The sequence below is a fragment of the Dermacentor silvarum genome, chromosome 1 (genome assembly GCF_013339745.2).
Source record: "Dermacentor silvarum isolate Dsil-2018 chromosome 1, BIME_Dsil_1.4, whole genome shotgun sequence".
NCBI lineage: Eukaryota > Metazoa > Arthropoda > Arachnida > Ixodida > Ixodidae > Dermacentor > Dermacentor silvarum.
In genome coordinates, this window is record NC_051154.1 from 248,885,849 (window position 1) to 248,906,768 (window position 20,920).

The 20,920-nt window shown below is 45.8% G+C and overlaps 1 protein-coding gene across 2 annotated transcripts in view; it reads right to left on the reverse strand.

The window, feature by feature from the left end:
• Positions 1–20,920, reverse strand: part of LOC119437026 (piwi-like protein 1) — a 150,086-nt gene that overhangs the window by 114,854 nt on the left and 14,312 nt on the right. Inside the window, exons 4-8 of one of the 2 annotated variants that reach the window (XM_037704086.2) lie at positions 10,569–10,724; positions 10,421–10,514; positions 5,424–5,492; positions 2,905–3,109; positions 1,330–1,529 (exon numbers count right to left, since the gene is read on the reverse strand). In XM_037704086.2, coding sequence (XP_037560014.1) covers positions 1,330–1,529; positions 2,905–3,109; positions 5,424–5,492; positions 10,421–10,514; positions 10,569–10,724 — 724 coding nt within the window. Of the gene's footprint in view, positions 1–1,329; positions 1,530–2,904; positions 3,110–5,423; positions 5,493–10,420; positions 10,725–20,920 lie in introns of both variants that reach the window. The other variant, XM_049660232.1, reaches the window with a different exon arrangement.

Consider the following 20,920-nt stretch of genomic DNA (forward strand, 5'->3'; position numbering starts at 1 on the left):
CAATCGTTATATCCGATATGCAGTCAATAATATATCGTTATATATGGTTTTTTTTCTCATAGCCCCAATGCATAAGTTGATAATCTTAGGTCGACTCATCGTTATAACCGATATATCGATATATGTGGTATCGTTATATGTGGACTGCACTGTATACAGACAGGTGCCGTCCGGGAGGTGCCGTCTAGCGGTGTGCGTAATGTGAATGGCTGTACTCTTTTCGGGGAACGAATCCGCTTGCTTTTAGCGACCAATGCCAAAGTCGTTCTGGCGCAGCATGGTGCAATTTCGGTCAATTTTCTGTGTTTGGCAGTTTGGCGCAGGAATTTGCGTCTGTATCAAAAATGCGCAATTGGCGCAGGAGTCCCACCCCTGCTCTGCGCAACATGAAGCAGCCTGGTACTGACCCCGAATGAAATGATTGTGCGCTCTTTTAAGAGGTACTAAATCTCAAACAAGGAAGACGACAATTCTCGGGCAATCACTTTTGCAGATGGTTTCACTTTCGCGAGACTCGGCTCGTCCCAGCACCCTCGGAAGCATACTGCCGACACCTCCCTCGACACTAATTGCGAACTTAGGACAGCGCCAGAAATACTTGTCAGGAACGCTTTCAGTGCCGAGTCACACGAAATTTCGCAAAAGTGATCGCCATGCTGAGTGAAGTGAACGTTTCTGAATTGCGATTCCTTGAATAAAGCTACCATTTCTTTTTCTGTTCATCTCTCATTACATTAGCGGTTTTATTTTCTTTATTTCGCGTGACTGCAATGTCTCCCCTCGTGTTACAATCGCGGTCGCATTCCATTCGGGTAAATACGGTATTGCACACCTGTTATCAGCCACCTGCAGCGTGCTTACCTGCCAGCCTGCGTCTGCTTAGAAATTTTTTTTGCGACGGTACCAGAAAGACGTTGTAAGAGGCGGGTCGGCGTAAAATTGCGTTGTGTAATCGAGGTTATTAATACATCACTTCTATGGGGGTTTTGCAGGGACCAAACCAATTCATCATAAAATGCGGGTCGTCGCATGACTGGGGGACGTATAATCGAGGTTCTACTGTATCTACAAACGAGCGAAATGCACATGAGGGTAAGTTATGGTCTCCGAGATTCAAGTGCAAAAGCTTAGGCGCGCTGCCCATTTTCTTAGTGACTTGGCGAGTGCGGAACCAGGGAATATTTATTTATCAGTGGCTCGCGAAACCCCGAGGTGACCCTTGCGGAACCCACTTTGAGAATCCATGTAATAGACAATAGCAATCATTAGTAATATTCACTGTGTGGTATCATACATTGTAGACTGCACTAGAAAGGTTCGGGTACTTACTTATGGTGAGGCACCACAACAGCGCCCTTGCGGTCAAAGTAGTTGCGGCCAATCTGAGTCAGCTGAAGGCAGTGCATCACCTTTTTGAAAAGCACATTGTACAGGTGCAGGCACTCGAATGGTGGTGTCTTTTTCACAAACTTGATATTCACTGTCACACGAGTGCCATCCGAGGGCAGTACAGTTGATATGCTTGTTACCTGTAAGAGGGATACATTCAGCGAACACATCACACAGGCTTCTCAGCCTCCACTGTCATTCTTTTGAGTAACGACGCTCCTTTATACACATGCATGTGAGCACCAACTGCACTCTCCATTGCACCACATGTGTGTTTGCCTAAGTACTACGAAAAATGACACTTTGCTCAAGTTTACGAGCTGCTTAAAATTTTCTACAAGCGGGATCATAATAGCCAATACAGAATCCACAATGTGGAAGTGGCAATTGTTTGTCTTCAGTGGTTGGCCCGTGTCACTGTGGAACACGTAGCATAACGTTTGCCGCTTCGCAGTGCATCTTTGGTGCTCTGCTAGTGCTACAGTCGTTAACGATGGGAGAAGTTCATGCCACATGGGGACACTCTGCATATGCGTCGCCCAGCCATGACCAATAATGTATAACCTGCAAATGAATATTTTACATTAAAATTAATTTGCAATGACAATGTGTCATTACTCATTAAAGTAATTAACACTAAAGCACATTGCTTGTGTGTGCGAACTGCAGTGAGACGTCAGAGTGATTCGGCGTGCATCCATAGAGATTAGATTAACCCGTTTACCCTGAATCTGCTCACTGCACACACTATGCAAGTGACTAACAATCGGTAAGCAATGCTAAACAACGCATTTTCAAAAATAAACATCACGCATAACAACCTTCACACGAAAGCGGGGCACGCGTAGTGAAGTCTGGTTGCTACTTGCGGCGCACAGGTGATAAGGATCAGCGTCATTACCTGGCATGAAAAACTGACAGTGATCCTTCAAAAAGCAGCTCACATGGGTGCGAATAGACAGCGTAAAATTGCGTCGTATAATCTAGGTTTGTAATACATTATTTCTAAGGGGGTTTTGATGGCACCAAAGCAATTCGTTGCAAAATACGGGTCGTCGAATGACCAGGGGATGTATAATCGAGGTTCCACTGTACTTTATTATAACCTGCTTCTAACGAGGTTTGAATGTACAGCTGCAACAGAAAAAGATTGGCACAAGTAACCGATGACCACAGCGGCAAAATCGCGACAGCCGGCCCTATTATTCCCAAGCACACCAATAACGAGAATACCAGGCACAATCGATGTTTGAAAGCAAAGGTGGCTGAAAAGAGAGGCATAAGATAGCATTAAAAATGCAGGCTTTAGAATTTGGTTCTTTCTGCTGGTTACCCCCGCTTATGGATCGTGCCTGGCACTTTCATTATCAGCGCACTCAGGCACAAGTGTACTGCGCGTTGTGATCTTGCGCTCCAGCCATCAATCACTTGCGTTAATCTTTTCCGTTGCAGAGGTACATATCAGGTTACATGGACAAAGTGGTCACATTACAAGAGACAACAAGAAATGCTGACCTGCTGTTGCAGCTGGTGTGGAAGGTAGAGCTTCATACCATCAAAGACACGTGTCCGGCCAATAACTGCCAGCACTGGGTCACTGCTAAGCAGCTGGCACCGCGTGCGCTTAGAGTCGATAACAGGCACATAGTCAGTGTGGTACTCAAACACACCCATCCCTTGCTTGGTGTTTAGACGAACATAGTTCACCTCCAGAGGGACGCTATTGTTGCACGAGAGGGCAGGAAAAAAAAGAGAGATCACATGATAACCAGAAGCCACCAGAAGCATAAGCATGGTATGCTGCTAGCAAACTTGTAAACTGATAGCTTGTAAATTTGGGTTTCATGGGACTGCATTTTCATCTGCACAAGCATTGCTTTTCTTTTCACAACCGAGCTTATCTACCAATAATTTTGCCACCAGTGAGCCAGCTCAACTGTCCACGATGTAGTCTGCATGTGAATCTCTTTGGCAACAGCAACGCTGTTGCTGCTTATAATTGCCATCTTGCATAGCCCTCTGCAAACACAGCCATGCCTCCCCTATAGCAAGTCAGTTGCACGTCAGACGTCTACGTTCCTTTTAAAAAGTGCATCTGCACGTGGCTTCAGAAATGTCCCATTAAAATTGTACCACGCCAGAGTTCCAACTGCACACTATCACCACTACACAAAAATCCGACGGACGATGAAGCTATTTAAATGTAACTGTTGCCAATTTTCATAAAATCTTTGCTGCAAATTATGGACAGGCAGGAAGCAAAAAGAGATGCACAAAAAAAGTAAATTCATCTAGGGTAGTACCACGACCACACTGAAAAACAGTGGTAAGGTACAGTAAGTAAGGTAGTCAGCTGAAGGCAGTGGCTTATCTTAGTAATGTTTACAGTGTCCTAGGCTGTCTGACAATACGACCAGTCAGGGTAGGAGAAAGTGGAACTGACATCTGCAGCTGCATCTGCTTGAAGAGGTTCACATGCAGCTTTAGTTTTAGCATGGTCCATTGCTTTCTCCGAATGCAATGCAGCACATACATTGCTGTGTATGTACAGTACCACAGCTTTTCAATAAACACCACATCTCACATGAAGAGTAGGCTTTTTTTTATTATCTTGCCAAAATGTCTTCCAAGCAGCTACCGGGTAGCTTATATATGCTGTGGTATGCATTTCAGTCATGGTAAAAGCTTTGTCATGCAGCTTGAAACTGACGCTATAACTCCATCCAACACTTTCCCGAGAATACGGCATAAGCACATTCCCCAGTGTTGCCACTTATTGCAATGACATTTGATATTTTTTAATATTTAATTGAATAATATGCTATTCAACATTAACTTCGGTTCTGAATTTTCAAAGTACTTGAAACAAACAAATACAAATTTGAAAACATACACAATCGAGAGTTTCAGTGAGCAAAGACGCGTTGTTATCAACATAGCTCATGGTAAATACAAGCTAGATTTAAATGTTGTGAACAGATTTTTTTCAAGTTTGCTCAATTAATCTATACCCCTATGGCACTGCCACCGTCTTCTCTAATGAACCAATGTTTAACAGCAACCAAAGTTTCAAACGGCATACAGTGTCCCACTCAATTTTTCTGATATTATCGGCATACATGGCAGCCATGAAAAGAGTTCAAATAGACTAATTAAAGTTAATCATCTAGTCATGTGTATGTGATGAGATCAGGAACTTTGCTTGCGGAGGCTAAACAGGGCAAGGGCAAGTGGTTGGCGTGTCGATGTTGGCCGTGAAGCTTGTCTCCTGAAATCATGGGTTCGCAGCAGTTCAAATATTTCTATCTGTGCTATTAACTCATTTGCAAAATTCTTGCAGAAGAACACTCCTTAGACGGCCCTAACAACTTCCAGCGTATAACCAAATTTGCTATGTGGCCCGGTGAGGGGCCCTTAAAGTTTCTGAACATCTGGCACATATGTGAAGGTTTTATGCAAATCCCACAACTATTTCAACTATTTATTTCAACATTATTCGTCACTAATTACCGTATTTGTGTGCACATAACCTGCACCAAAATTTTTAAAAATTTAACACAAGCCGGGATGCGTTATATGCGAATTTTGCTTTGAGGTGTGCCTTCATGGCAGCACAGGCTGCCTTGAAGCAGCACCTCAAGGCAAGGTTATATCTGCCATGCAAAATTTCGGTATCTCCTAAGGAACCGCGACACAATGCGCAGGTTATACGCGGAAAAATATGGTACTCTGACTATGTTTTCGAACTAAACTGATATTAGCACAAGCCAACACATAATTGCAACTGCCTTCAAGCAAGTGCACCCTTTCACATCAGGTGAATCTAAAGTCCACGGCTATAACATCAAATGCTAGTGGCATCAATGATTAGCATCACTTTCATCACATGAGGGCACAAGTTGGCATGGATGACCTGCTTGTTCTGGGGTTACATCAAGGGCTTACACCAGGAACAGCGCCATATTTTACGTAAAGTTCAAGACACTAACAAACCAGTAGGCACATATTCCAGCAAAACAAAGTAGTACACTTACGGTTTGCCAGAGGTTCCCCTGTACTGCTTGACACACAGTTCTGCCATTTCAGCCGCCAGAGGCTCAACACTGCAAAATACATGCAAAAAGTAAAATAAGGGGCGAGCGATGGTAATTCAACAATGGCCACTCCAATGGCGGGGTGAAAAAATTGTTTTACAAGGCCGCTTGCCACTATGCCTAATAATGAAGCTTTCACTGTTGACTCAACACAGTCACATAGCTTTAAAGAAATTAAAATTCTGCAGTTTTATGTGCCATTTCATGATCTTATTATGAAATGACGTACTGGGGGACTCCAGATTTTTGATAGCTTTATACATGACCCCACAAATTTTTTTAAGAGCTGCAGTCACTTGTGTATGTAGCATCGCAGCATTCTAACAGACACAGGTGTCGTCCACTTTCTTGTGCTGCGTCTCAGGTTACTATACTGTGAATCTGTACCAAGTACCTCACGGCTATGCAATGCAACCCAATGCACGGTACTACATTCCGCCCCCATCAAAATGTGGCCACCACGGCCAGGATCGAACCTGCGACCTCATGCTCAGCAGTACGCCATAGCCACTGAGCAAATGCGGTCAGTGATCAACACAGCTTTTGCAGTAACAAAGGTTCACTGATTCAGACATTGTGTTCAAGCTTCACATAGACAAAAGGTTATGAAAGGAAAGCTAGGGTTACTAAATACAGTATAACTTCAGTGTTATGTACCCATTTTGTTATTGAACACACACTCCTAACGACATATTTAATGTCTGCAGTGAGGCAATGCCACCGCACTATGCACTACAACGTATTGATTTGGGCTTCTTGGTACAGATATACAGTATACAGTAAAAGCTTGTTAGTTCGCACCTCATTAATTCAAACTTTTGGATAATTCGAACCGACTGTCGCAGTCCCGCCACGCAGCATAGGCGTCTATGGGTAAACGAGCTCGTTATTTCGCACACGCATCGGCTCCTCCATCAATAATTCGAACTGCGCACTGCCGAATTGCACTCTGCTGTGCGGTGATAAAAAAAAAAGGAACCACAATAAGTGGTTACGACGATACTGCTGACCGAAAAAAAGGCAGAAAACAGAAAAAGTACCGTCCCCTGGAGCATTTTGTCAGCCAAGGAAGAGCGGGCATGGCCTTCAAGACTAGAGGATGGCGTGCGCTCTCTATTGATACTGTGCGCTCCCTATCTTGGAGGCCATAGAGTGGGCCACTGAAAGCCAAGCCTGACCAAGCCTCGGAAAATCCAACACGGTGGCCCCAAAGATCGGGTAGTGTGGCTCAGAATGAGTGATTTAGTCCAGAAAATCTAACTCTAAAGGCCCAACCGCATGCACGCGATTTTCGAGCGACAGCGACAAGCGACGGCGACGAGCGACAGGTTTTGCCGTCGTGGAGGCTGTCCGTCGCTGTCGCTGGTCGTGTCGCCGGTTTCTGGCCAGCTAGAAAATATCGCTTGTCGCCCGGAAGTCAGCGCGACGACATCCGCTGGGGACAGCGATTGCACAACAACATGGCAGCAATCAGTCTGCCCGCTTCGATCTGAATCCGCTCTTGCAACTTGCTCTCTGCTGTGACAGCAAAAAATAAATAGTACAATCAGTTATCGCTTCACCTCATCGCTAGCTGAAGACTGAGTATCGGCACTCTCTTGTCGTTATTATCGAGATCGGTTGTTTTGTTTTGACGCTGTTAGGCCTGAGACGCCACCGAGAGCCGAGAAAGTGTTTTAAGTTTTACTCAACAGATGGCGCCACGGCACCTTACGCTGGCGGCATGGGACGGAGTTCCACTGGGGACGCATGGGACGGATTTTCACTGTGGATGATAGCATATTTTAACTAGGTCTAGATAAAACATTGACCTTTGATAAAATTCAGATTTCTTTACGCGCGCAAGATAACATTTATTCGCACAACAATGTAGATTCGTCGCTACTCTTTTTCGCGATGTCGCGTTCATGTGGTTGCTCCACGCCGCGACACGACAGCGCGACAAGGTGTGCCTGTCGCGTCGCTTGTCGCTGTCGCTTGAATATCGCGTGCATGCGGTTGGGCCTTAAGGCCTAAATTTGTCCGAAAAATCGGTCGCAAAATAGCATTAGCTCTACGGGAACCGTGACGGTGCATATATGAAGTCCGGAATATCCATCAAGTCCGAAAAATCTGTCGGCTACTGTAATGGAGGCGCTCGGTGTCACGCACCTATTTTTCAACTTCAAGGCGGGTGAAGACGAAGCTCTGCATCACTTTCGCGCTTTCGAAGACAAACTGATGATCATCACTTTCAGAAAAGAAGTAAAAAGTGATCGCAGATTACTTTAGTCCAATAAATATTGTGAGTTACAAGTGCTTTCTAGCAACCCGATCTCAATACTGGCTGTTTTTCAATGACTCATTAGTTTGAATTCAGTTTAATTCAAACTCCTTAAGCGTCTGTGAAATTCAAATTAACGAGCTTTTACTGTACTAACACGAGACACAGGACAAGAAAGTAGGCGACACCTGTGTCTGTTAGAATGCTACGATGCTACATACACAAGTGACTGCAGCTCCTCAAATATTTGTGGGGTCAGGTTTTACACCTTCTGAAATATTCAGAGAGGATGCCTATACATATTCACAGCACACCTGCCACTATGGACGAACCAGGCTAATGCTAAGATTGAAGTTCACAATTGCATTCCACGTTCAGTATTCATATAGATCATTTGCGGCTTTCTTCAAGGCAGGTTGGTACAAGAAAATGGCTAGGAATAGGCAGCACAATTACGAGTAACGTACACCCATTTCTCCAGAAACTGACGTTGGACAATGGGTAACGTGACAATCTCACTGTGCTGAAACGACTTCGCTGGAGCCGAATTGTAGGCGGACCCCACTACAACAAACGCCGCTACAACGAAAAATCCGCCACAACTACCAAAAATTCCAGGCAAGCGCTCCCACCTGTGCAAGAGCGCTCCCCCAAAATTTCACTGCTAATTTAAAATTTCTGCGCCATTCCTGCAGATGTTCAGCTCGATGACTTCGTTAACGACGACGCCGATGTGGAAGTCTACAAGGAATCGACAGATTCTCAGATCATTGAGAGCGCACAGAAAAATGATGACATCTCGTCATCTGGAGAAGATGAAGATCCGCAAGACACAATAACTCCGGCGACTACTTTGAAAGTACCGGATGCTTCTGACCTCATCACAGAAGTTATCGAAGCACATGATGACATTGCGATGGCTCTTTTAACAGACTCTGAGACTCGCGTAACGCCTTTGCTTGCCGTGAATCATAAGCAATCCAGGCTGACGGACTTCTGGAAATAAAACTTCCGGTAAGCCATCATAAATATGCAGTGAAATTGTGATAATTCAATCCCCTTCATTGCGGCGGTGCATGTGCCGTAAATGAGTTTCGCCATCGGCTGGGCACGCGTGATGGGTTAGGTGTCGACCGCAATGTATGAAAAATGCTGTAACAGCGGTGCAAAATGCATTTCCTGGTGAAGTTTACACTTTATTGACCGCCTACGGTACGTCTCAACCTTCCCCCCACCCCATCGCAGAGATTTTGCGGACGGTGGTTTTGGTTTCGTTCACAGCTTTGCCGTTTGGCATATCTATAAATGTACATACTAATTTCGCGTCAAAGTTCCGCAAAAACGAAATTTTTCGCGTGTCCCATGAATTTTGTTGTAGCGGGACTCAAGTGTACTGCATATGCGATGAGGGTAGCTATATTTAGTTTCAGTAGTTCCGTGCAGCTGTGTGGAACCTACAGGCTTCTCGACCAATCAGGGAGGCAACACATTAAAGGTGCCCTTCCGCGCCCTGTCATCTGCTAGCGGTGAGTGCTGCAGTGCACACAGCAGTGGCAACTGCACAGCGAGATCAGTTGTTGTGACAGCAGCAGTAGAAAATTCATTCACATTCGCTCTGAAACCAAAAAAGACGAGCATCTTCAAGATATGTAATATCAGCAGTGAAAAATTCATTCACATTCACTCTGAAACCAAAAAAGGCGAACATCAAGATATTTTGAGATACGGAAGAGAACGAGGGTTGCAGAGAAGGCGAAAGCAGAGGATTCAGAAGGAGGACTCGGCCAGCGTGTTGTACAGGATGGTTTTGCCATCTCTTGATTCCTCTTAACATCCAATTGTACACAGTGCGCTCGTTGACATTCGTAAGTGAAGCTGTTTTCTTTATTAGAATTCGTGCACATTTACTGCACTCCTTCCGCACTGTTCCCAGCATGTTCAATGCCAACTTATTCATTCCTTTCGGGTAAAAGAGCAGCTTGGAACGATACCACACAAGCGAGTCTGCGAATGCCATTTTTGCGAAGGACGACGCACTACCCAGGAGGGAGTCCTCCACAGTGTTGCAACTGTGCGGACTACATGTATGAATTTAGCCATTGTCAAATCCATTGTTTGTTTGTTTAAATGCAAATAAATGTCTGTACAGCAGTGTTGCATTTATATTTTTGTTCTCTGCATGTTTTCATTTGAACAAGTGGAGAACTATTCTCAGTATCATAGAGCCTCAATAAATAATTTATTGAACGAAGCAAAGTCGCATAATAAATCGCACTGCAAAATACAGAGAAGCAGTTCAGAAAAATCGGAAGCATCTCCAATTATGAGGCCCGCCGTAGTGAGGGACTCCGGATTAATTTTGACCACCTGCGCTTCAATAAGGGAAAGACGAGACGGCTACATAAACTTCGGTGTTCTAGCACGATTTTGAGCCCCTTTCTCGCCATGCACGCTGAAAAAATCTTTTTTCAGGCACTTAGAGTGCGTTTTCATCTAAATCGTTTTGATACAGTGTAGATGAGGCATTGCAGACACCGAAATGAGAGATTTCCCAATGCAGCCCCTGCATACAAGCGAGGCAGGGACTTTGTATTAACACGAAATCAAGGACAGTAAACTGCACCAAATCTTATCTCCCATACTGTTGAGACAAGAGAGAGCCGAGACATGTCACCTTGCTTGAGCAGCCATAGAAGTTGATGGTGCAACAACTTGCGATGGCGGAGCTCGAGCTTGAGGTGGCGCAGCTTGTTGTGCAGCAGCTCGACCTGGTGGCGGCGGCGCAGCAGCTCGACCTTGTGGCGGCGGCGCAGCAGCTCGACCTTGTGGTGGCGCAGCTTGTGGCGGGACTGCTCGTAGTTGCTGCGCTGTGGCAACTGGCATCTGTTGCCCGCCTGGCGGCAACAGAGTAGCTGCCATGCCCCTCACAAGTGGTGTGTGCATAACACTGCGACCTCTGGCAGTCATCGAGTGGGCCCCTGCAAACACAGAAGTATCCACAGTCGCACACTTCTTGTAAGTGGATGCTTTCTGTTTAAAGCAATGATTACTTGAGACATTGATTGGAGCTGGACATGTCATTATGCACCAGGTTTTCCCCCGTTGGCGATTGACCTGTAACTGCTAGGCCTTGTGGTACCACAATACCGGAGCAGATGATTCGCATTGTGACTACTGGCAGCACTTGTTCAGACGGGGCGAGTTTATCAAGTCTTTTTTTTTTTTTTTTTCAAAATTCCCCGACTCTGCAAGGTTTTCTATGACTTCAACAGTGAAAATTCCTTGACTAAAAAAAGAAACTTCAGAACATTGCAACCAATTCTTCAACAATTTTTTTTGGACAGTGTGAAATTTTTCGCACACTGTCCAAAAAAAAAAAAATTCGGCAATTCAGAAAAACTGAAGGGAAATTTTGCAGTTCACACCAGCCAGCAGGAAAAATTTAAGTAATAACCTTTTGCACAAGCCTTGCAGTTCAATATAATATCTACTCAAAAGGCGACAGTTATCAAACCCTGTTGTCAATTTTATGCACCAAGCAACTTTGGTGCACTAAGCAACTCCCTCTTCAAAAACACGTCAAGCACACACCCTTAGATAATCTTTGTATCACCTATATCAACACGCCCTTTTTCGGTGCTGTGTGCCAGTACTCATCATCAAGGATGGAAGCAGCGAAGGAAGTTTTGGAGCAGCTCTGGGAGCAGCAAATTTGGCACTTTGGGGCAGGTTTGAAGCACTGAATTGTCCATTTGGGAGCAGTAAATACACGTTTTGGAGCAGCTTGGTAAAGGTCAGTATGAGTGAAATACAGGCATATATGAAAAAAACGTGTTCCTCATTTGACTTTGCAGAACACTATTAGGTTACGGCAGATCAGTCCTGCGGGAGCCCACAAGGCGAGCAAAATTCATGACCAGGAAAAATTGTCATCCACCGGACTGTAGCATGAAGCTGCAAAGGAAACCCATACAGGCTTCTCAGAAACTACCATTAGGTTACATACCGGATGTGCCAACTAAATATGGCCAAGAAAAATATAACCGAGAGCTTTCCGCGAAAGCCTTAGATCTCTGTTTCAAGGTCATGTTGTGAGGTACAGAAAATAAAGCGCGCTGGGAAAGAGAAACAGCAGCACCGGAGGAGGGTTCTGAGAAAGGGCAACGGAGCGCAGTAGGAGAGTTGAGGGAAAGGGAAATGGCGGCACTAGGGAGAAGGAAAATGTGAGCGGTGGCTACGCAGGAGAGCGTTGAGGGAATGGGCAACGGCAGCGCTGGGGAGGAGGAGGGAAATGTTCTCGGAAATGTAAAACATTCTGCAAACAGCGGCAGCACGCTCGCATAGATTATATTGGTGAACCATGCATTGTATGGGCGACGACGCAGTCACGGGCGGGGAAAACCAAGAAAGTACGCCACGAAGGAAAAGGCTAGAGCAGCTCGAAATGCCGTTCGTCGTACAGAAGGTCCAACTAGACTTTCGCCTTCACATTTTTAGAAAGTTCTAAGCATCCCCCGTAATTTTGTTTTTCATTATCAACAAGCAACTAGTATTTAATTTTAATGAAGTAACATTTATTACCTTACTTATTCAATAAGGTGCCAATGCAAATGTTGTGGAATATGTCCAGAAAGGACCGACAATGACCAAGAACATAGCGACCTAGGTCTTGTGTGGTCCTTCTTAGAGCACAGCTCTTAGGCGCCTGTTCCTGGGTTGAGCGTCGGCGTCCCTCAGCGCAACCGCACTGTTTGGCCGCTAAGGTTGACTAAAACTGATACTTTACATCCTTGGCTTGCATTCTGCAAGGGCAGAAGCCTGATATTGTGTGGTGTGGCTGTGCAGGAAATAGTGTATCCCGAATGAAAATTTGAGTGACGACTGCGCTTGACAATGGATATTTGCGACCAAGCCTTTCATGAAAGCAAGCAGGTCGTTTGTCAACCTGCTTGCTGTTTTCCCTTTCCCGGCGCGCTCCGTTTTCTTAACCTCGCAACACGACCTTGAAACACAGATCTAAGGCTTTCGCCTTAAAAAATTGACTAGCATTAGAGATGTTTAGCTTGTCCAGTAATCGGGTAAACGTGGGCGGCCTGTATGGTGCTGCTACTTGGTGGCACGGAAATCAAACAGGCAAAAAACAGCTAATATTGCTGTAACCATGTGTATTCTACTTCTCTGCTGGTGTAAATTTTCGGCGGCAACACAATTACGCCACTGTCATACATTTACACCAGCAGCGAATTAGAATACACTTGGTTACTGCAATATTAGCTATTTTTTGCCTGTTTGATTTCTGCGCCACCACGTGGTAGCACCATACAGGCCACCCACATTTACGGTTCTGGCAAAATTCCCCAACGCCCAGTCCGCTCGCGTTTACCCGGTTACCGGACAAGCTAAACTTCTCTATTAACACAAGCCTATCAACATAGAGTCGGCGCTGTTCGCGGAAAGCCCTCGATTATATTTTTCTTGGCCATATTTAGTTGGCACATCCGGTATGTAACCTAATGGTAGTTTCTGAGAAGCCTGTATGAGTTTCTTTTGCAGCTTCATGCTACAGTCCGGTGGATGACGATTTTTCCTAGTCATGAATTTTGCTCGCCTTGTGGGCTTCCGCAGACTGATCTGCTGTAACCTAATAGTGTTCTGCAAAGTCAAATGAGGAACACGTTTTCTTCATATGCCTGTATTCTGTACTCACGCTGAGCAGACTGTATGACCTTATTTATTCAGCGCTGCTTTCCTTCCCGACTGCACCATAAAATGAGCGCCAGTTCAAATAATAATTAGCTGGTCTGCGTATGCGTAACACTTTCATAAAACACTCATGATGCATTGAATAGCATACGTTACAATTATACCACCAAACACACCCGCACTCCAAAGACGCCGACGCTGAAACAGATTGCTTAGGCTTGGATTGCAGGGCTAAGCGCTAGCCAACGCATGTCTATGGTTGTATGGTCGCCACTGAACATGCACACATCCTACTAAATTTGACAACTTCGTCAACATTAGTGTTTTGGCGCAAGTTGGCACAGTACTTCCATCCCTGCGTCACCCACACCCCTTCAACTACCTCTTCATGCATATATTGTCTGCAGACCCTATACGGACATCACAAGAAAGCTTTGACGTGTTAGTTACTTTGTGCAATGGTTTCAATCAGTTCATATCTATCTCACAGAAGCACAGCGCTCTTTGGCTTTCTCACCGGTAAGGTGATGCAGTAAGCTGAAGAAATCACTACTGTGTCTTCAGTGATAGAAAAGTGGCGACACCGCCTCGAAATTCTCACACTAGCTCGCCATGAGATTAGCGATTTTGACGGTGTCTGCTCGGGCACAGTTAATTTTTTCTCAAATAAAATCAACTACAGCATTGTATTCCAAAAGAAAAATAACAAAAAAAAGTACTGAACTTTGACCATTTTATTAGTGGTTCGAGAATCAAGTGACAAACTTGTTTCTTGCGGAGCCCTTCCAGTTCACCTCCCGAGACGACCGGAGATAAAATTCAGAAAAAAAATATTTTGAAATAGTACAGCACAAAATTCATGGGTTTCATTATAGATATGCTATCAGAGCTTAAGTTTAGTTACAAGTTGAGTTACTGAAGTGTCTGGAATAATTAGAATTAGAAATCACTGATTACCGCACACCAAAGCACAGAACACCAACGCCGATGTGCGAATGCCACTAAGAGAGACCCAAGTCAAAGATTAGGGTCGCCTACCGTTTTTTAAAGCGAAGCTTTCTATGTCCCACTGATTCGTCCGTGAGCGGCGAAAACGCACTGCAGGAAAGCACTCTTACACAATGGAACTACAGTCGAACCTGTAGTTCCATTGCTTCTACTGCTTCTTTCTGAGGTTTTATGTGCCAAAACCAAATCTGATTATGAGGCACGCCGTAGTGGAGGGCTCCGGATTAATTTTGACCACCTGGGGTTCTTTATCGAGCACTACAACGCAAGCACACGGGCGTTTTTGCATTTCACCTCCATCGAAATGCGGCCACTGCGGCCGGGATTCGATCCCACGATCTCGTGCACAGCAGCGTAACGCCTTAGCTGACTGCGCCACCGCGGCGGGTTTATAACAATACTGGCTTTAACAATATATCGGTCATAACAACGAGAGGCTGCCGCACTGTCAACTTCTGTATATTTTCGATGGTGAAATAGCCCGCTTACTACAATGCCCCCATGCCGCATTATCGGTTATAACGATGAAGTCTGGCTACTGGGTGTCCGTGCCGAAAGGGAATGGAATGCGAACTCCTCGAAAAGAAACAAAAAGAAAAAAATTCGAGCCGTTGCACACCGCCGCGCGCCGTTTTTTATTCTCTGCATTGCCAGCCGTGCGCACCTCTCTCCCGTCGCCCTTCCACCCCTGCAAACACGAATGGGCTGCGCCCATAGCTCCACACCGCGTCACCCTCCGAAACAAGAAAGGACCATGCCAACTGCGCTGAGAGCGCTGGGCTGGTGGAGTGCCGTAAACGTGCGACACAATAGAGCCAAAGCGGCGTTAGCGTCCACCAAAACGAAGCGACGAAGTTGGCATCGCCATAGTCGTCAATGAAAATCACACGTGAATAACATCAATGCCGGAACGCTTCGTGCCAATTTGTGCCTTTAAAGCCTTCATTTTTGCATTTACAAAAGCCCCTATACCTTCGGAAAAGTACCGCCATCTACTCTCTCCTTAGCCGTCTCCACTCCTAAAACACTTGTTTTTTTCTTTACATTTTGCTTGCAAAAGCAAGTCGACGGTAGCACCCCTTCAAAGCTCCCATTGAAGCTTTCAGGCCAGGCGCGCCGCCACCGCCGGCGACAGCGCCTGCACAGAGGGACTTTCGACATGGCTCTGAGGCGGAAAAAATATATACAGTAGAACCCCGCTGTTACGTACCCGGGTGCTGCGTTTTTCCCGGCTGTTATGTCGTTTTCGCCCGGTCCCAGCACAGCTCCCATAGAACGCAATGCATTGGTAACCCCACTGTGGCGTCGCAACTGTGGGACCGTTCCCGCATGATACGTTGCGAACTGCCACCCCGCGCCGGTCCGAGCGACCATTTTGACTTTTCGTGTCGCTTGGCTTGGTGGCTTGACGATAGCATTGGCCGCCCTTAGTGCCGGGAGCGACAACTACAACATATTTTCGGTTTCTGCCAGCAAAAGTATGGCCCTTGAGATCCGTATTTGCAATCAAAAGATTATGTCTATGACGCGTTGCGGCCGTAAAATTGGTTTTGGCTCATTGACGTTCCGTATGAAGTCCAAGGGCGATAACGCCGTCGCTGTATGCTGTATGCTAAATCTCGCGCACGCAAGAAAGAAAAGCAGGGAGGAAGCGCACCTTCCGTTGCGCTCGAGGTGCCAGCGAGGGGGCGAGGGATAGCGGGCGGCATTGTACTGCATTCTGGTATCAACTACGTACTGCGCGGCAGCGCGTGGTCGCGCGGGCCGTATCTTGAAAGCGATCTGCGTTAGGGGCAGATTCTAGGCAGTGTAGGTCTGTCGGCGGCTCGTAGCTTTGTGCGTGCTGTGTGTTCTCGGCGCTCAGTGTGCGTTGAAGCGATAGACAACAGCACAAAGGTCCCTTCAGTCGCTTCTGCAGCGGCGCTTCCTCACGCCAGCGTATGACAGCGCGTGTGCGCGCTCATCGAGTGTGATGTGTTCATGTTTGCCTGTGGGCGCTGACACCATGTTTGTTAATATAGTTAATAGGCGAATGTTTACAAGTTCATACGGACGATAAAAGTACTATCCTTACTTTGTATAGCTGTCTACTAATTTGCTATCGCAATCGATGCTTCAGCTTTCAGACGAAACTACGACTTTTTGACACGTAAGAATAAAAATAATATAGTGTGCAGTTCAACACCTATGCTCATTTCTCAATTTTTCTTGTTTCTCGGCTCTTGCGTTTCCCGCCTTTAACGTTTTTTGTTTTTTTAACGGTCCCGCGGAAAACGTATCAGTGGGGTTCTACTGTAGTATGCTCTATAGAATCTTATTAACCCTTTCAGGGTCAATGCCGTACATGTACGACCTCCGCGAACACCTTCAAAATGGTCAATGACGTACATGTACATTATCGCTTGTACATTTAAAAAGCAAGCCTCTTTCGATCATTTCTTTCGCTTGGCATGTGCTGCCACTCGACGGAAACACGTGGAATTTTTTATTGCCTCTCCGTTTTTTGTTTGACTTTTTATGGTAACGGCGCACCGACTATCGCTCGCGCAACCAGGCGCGCGCGCGGTGGCAACAAGTGCGCACTTCTTTCGATTATTTCTTTCGCTCAGTATGTGCTGCCACTCGACGGGAACACGTGGAATTTTTTACTTTTTCCCGGCTCTTACGTGTTTTCTTTTTTTTTTTACAGTCCCATGAAGAACGTATCAGCGGGTTCTACTGTGTATATAAAGAAGTGAAAGCGCGCGCTATCATCGTCCAATCAGAGATACAGGAGACACAGAAGCAGCATCGTTCAAAGGACGGCGGTACTTTTCCGGAGGTATAGGGGCTGTAGCGTTTACTGCTGCTCATACCACCGCGTCGGCCACATGGCTTCATCACTGCGTAGTCGCCATCAATGATCGCGTCGATAGCGGCCGTGATTTCGTCCGCAGAGGTTGCGGCAAACAGTAGTTTCGTTTTGACTCGGTACGTGCGTCGGCCACGTGCCCTCGTGACTGCGTAGTCGCCTCGCCATCTATAATTGCATCAATAGCGACCAAGGTTTCGTCTGCAGTTGCAGCAAACGGTAGTTTCGTTTTGACTCTGTGCATGCGTCGGCCGCACGCCTATAGAACCGCAAGGTCACCGTCCATGATTGCGTCAGCCGCGGTTGCGGCAAACTATAGTTTCCTTTTTACTCAGCGCGAAGCTGTCGAGGATGAAGAGCACCATCTACATCACGATGGGCGGTGACCTGGCAATACTGGTGAAAAATAATGGGTGCACAGTAGTGAGAAGCATGTCTCAGATGAAGATGCACGTCACGGCCGCATTGTGAAAGAAGTCGCGAGGCAAAATATAAATAAGATTCTGCAGATTCCTTCAGCAAATAAAAGTGTGTTGGCATAGAAAGCATTTGTTTTCTTGAATTCAACATTCGGTTAATTCGGACAGTTTTTGGGTCCCGTGAAATCCAAATTAACGAGGTTTTACTATAGCAGTGCCATTCTTGAATGCCGACAGTCACGGCTTGTTACACGCGATCAGAACGCGCAGGAAGCAGTACTATTAAACAGTTATGAGTTAACACAATCAGCAACCGGATGGAGGAAGGTGGTGGGGAGGGACACTGGCCTCCCCGCCACTATAGTTTTTTATAACAGCTCCTGCCATCGCCATTTTGATTTTCTTCATGCAACCCAGTTATAACAATTATCGGTTATAACAATGAAATTTTCATGGCACTTGAATAATGTTATAAGTGGGTTCGACTGTATCTGCGCACAAAATATAACAATCTGCACATCTGCGCACACAATCCTAGAACACTACAGTTTACATTCGCAGTTGTACCAATAAGTACAATGGGAACTGCAACGCCACACTACCCAGACGAACTGTATATATCTGTGTTGCATTACGTGCGTCACACAATGCATTCCCGGCCGTCACCATGGGTAGGCCCGGCTGCCGTACGCAAACATAAGCACGAGCGTGCCTATAAGGCCGATCCCATGCATCGGCAACGGCATGCAGTCCGTAAAAGTGCGAGTGTGTGCATGTAATCAACGGCTACATTATCTAAAATAAAGGCTATACAACTCAACGAAGTGTCTTCATTAAACTTCAATGTCCAAAAAATACAATCCTAAACAAGCAAACAAATCACATATGCATCTCATCAGGCTCAGCATTTCTTGGGTTCATTGCGTGGTCGTTGGCCTTGGACTTAGATTCAGTTTGCATGGGCGAAAGCTTCGAAGTTCAAACATCTTTCTTTAAGAAACGGGCTTTGATTTTAAAAATCACCGACTTCACGCAGTGCACACTGCCTACCCACCGCTCTTTGCTAGTCAAGGAGGCGCTGAGAAACCAAAAAAGTTGTTCCCGGCCAGATTTATTCACTGTTCTAGCATCCAAACAACGCGAGAGATATAAAAGCAGCGAATTAAGTGCACGCACTGACTGCATGGCTATGCATTGAGTGCAAAACATTCACCAAAAATAAAACATTCACGAAAAATGCATTCGCGCCACCCTGCGAATGCATTTGTTATATTGTTATAATATTGTTATAATATTTTTAAGACATGTAATACCGTTGAAAAATTGTAATGTTATAACGTATTGTTATGAAATTGTATTGTAACATGTGATTTTACAATATGCGTTTTATGTTATGGTGGTGTTGTACAGATTACGCTACAAACGTAGCCCACTCGTATCTAGGCCATGTAAGTGGCGCATAGTACGGTCAAATAAATAAAGAATTCCAGTTATTGCAGCCCGTTTCAGCGTAAATAAATTTAGTGAACCAGACCATGGCCAGAAAAAAAGGCAACCTCCACACCGACAGAGTCTACACTATAAAAGCATGTGAAAGTTCATGTGATTAAATAGTCACACACACATGCATGCGCATGCACGCACACATGCATGCACACACACACAGGCACAAAATTCAGGTGGAAAGATAAAATTATGCGGCGAATTTTGGGGAAAGAAAGACTGAAAACGCTGAACCCCAGTAATATCATCGAAGATGGTTTGAAGAAATCTTTTCGACCAAGTACATATACTAATCGTCCTGAGGGTGACCAAGTGTACGAAATTCAGAATGAAAGCTTTAGCGTCTTATAATGCGTATACGGAATGATTTCAACAGGCGGGCGAGACAATAAAACACTGTGAACCGAAGTTACGGCAGTTGTGTATGTTTTGCCCGTAGTCGGATGCAGTTTGAACGTTGTCGTGCAGTTACCAGAGAGCTGTGTATTCTTCACATGCTGCGGTATGCATACGTGGATGCCTATACACGCTGACATGACATTCTGATACCCATTACGACCGCTCTCTTCGTCACGCGCCTGCATGGATGACCAAAACCGGAGCCCAATGCAAACGTCCTTGTTTTCGTGGCGGTGCACAAAAAGGCCCCGACTCAAGTGATCTCAAGTGGATGTCTAGCTCAACTTGGCCCTTTCACGGAGACAGGCTATAGTGCGGTACCGCTTATAGTGTGGATATTCGCGACTCCGACGACTTACATTATAAGCGGTCCACACTGTATTTTTATTGCGATAATGGACACTCCAGGCGCATTTCTGCCGTCGCTGTCACCGTGCTCTAGGTTCCATATTCGCTTACTGAATTAATTAACAAGCACGGTGTCAGGCGCGCACAAGCAAACGTGAACACATCTCGCTCATTGACCGCCGAAACGAACTGTCAAAACGCTCGAGTGACAAAGCGCGGCAAGCGAATTGACCTTCGTGCTATCATGCCTCTCGCTTCAACGTGACCTATAAGCGGCGAAAACACGGCGCGCGTCGGACTTTCCCCGTCGCAGATTGCTTTCAAGATACGGCCAAGGCGATCGTATCACAGAAGTGAATCGTTGCAGATTACGTCCTGCTTCGGTCCACTGAAACCGTTCCGCATTGCTTTGCTGGCAAAAATCCTCTCCTGTTTGCACCAGTCCAGAACGCAAGTTTCGGATTCTCCGAACGCCCGTGAGGCGGCCCGATTTCCGTCTGTCTCCGCACGCATGATCACTTTACTTTTAAATTCAGCATCATGATGAACTTGGTACTTCATGCTGATAGAGCAGACACAAAGAACGTGAAGACAGACGATAGACTATTGCCTAAGCATGTGTACTGCAGCACATGGAGGAAGCTACAGTAGCTACGCTCGAGAGTAGCTAGGCTCGACGCACGTGCGAGGCGGCCATTTTGAAATGCCAACGGCTATATGGTAACACAGATTTAGGGTCGTACTTGATTTTAAGCACAAGCAATTTTTGGACTTGTTTTATCGGAAAAAAAAGTGCCCATTAGATTAAATACGGTACTTGTGGCTTGAGGGGAGCATTTGCCGTCTAGGTTGACTGCCGAACTTCCAGGCCGCCGCACTGTAACAGGTATTTCGTGTCCCGCAACTGCACTATAAGCGATACGCCTATACATAGAGTGCTATG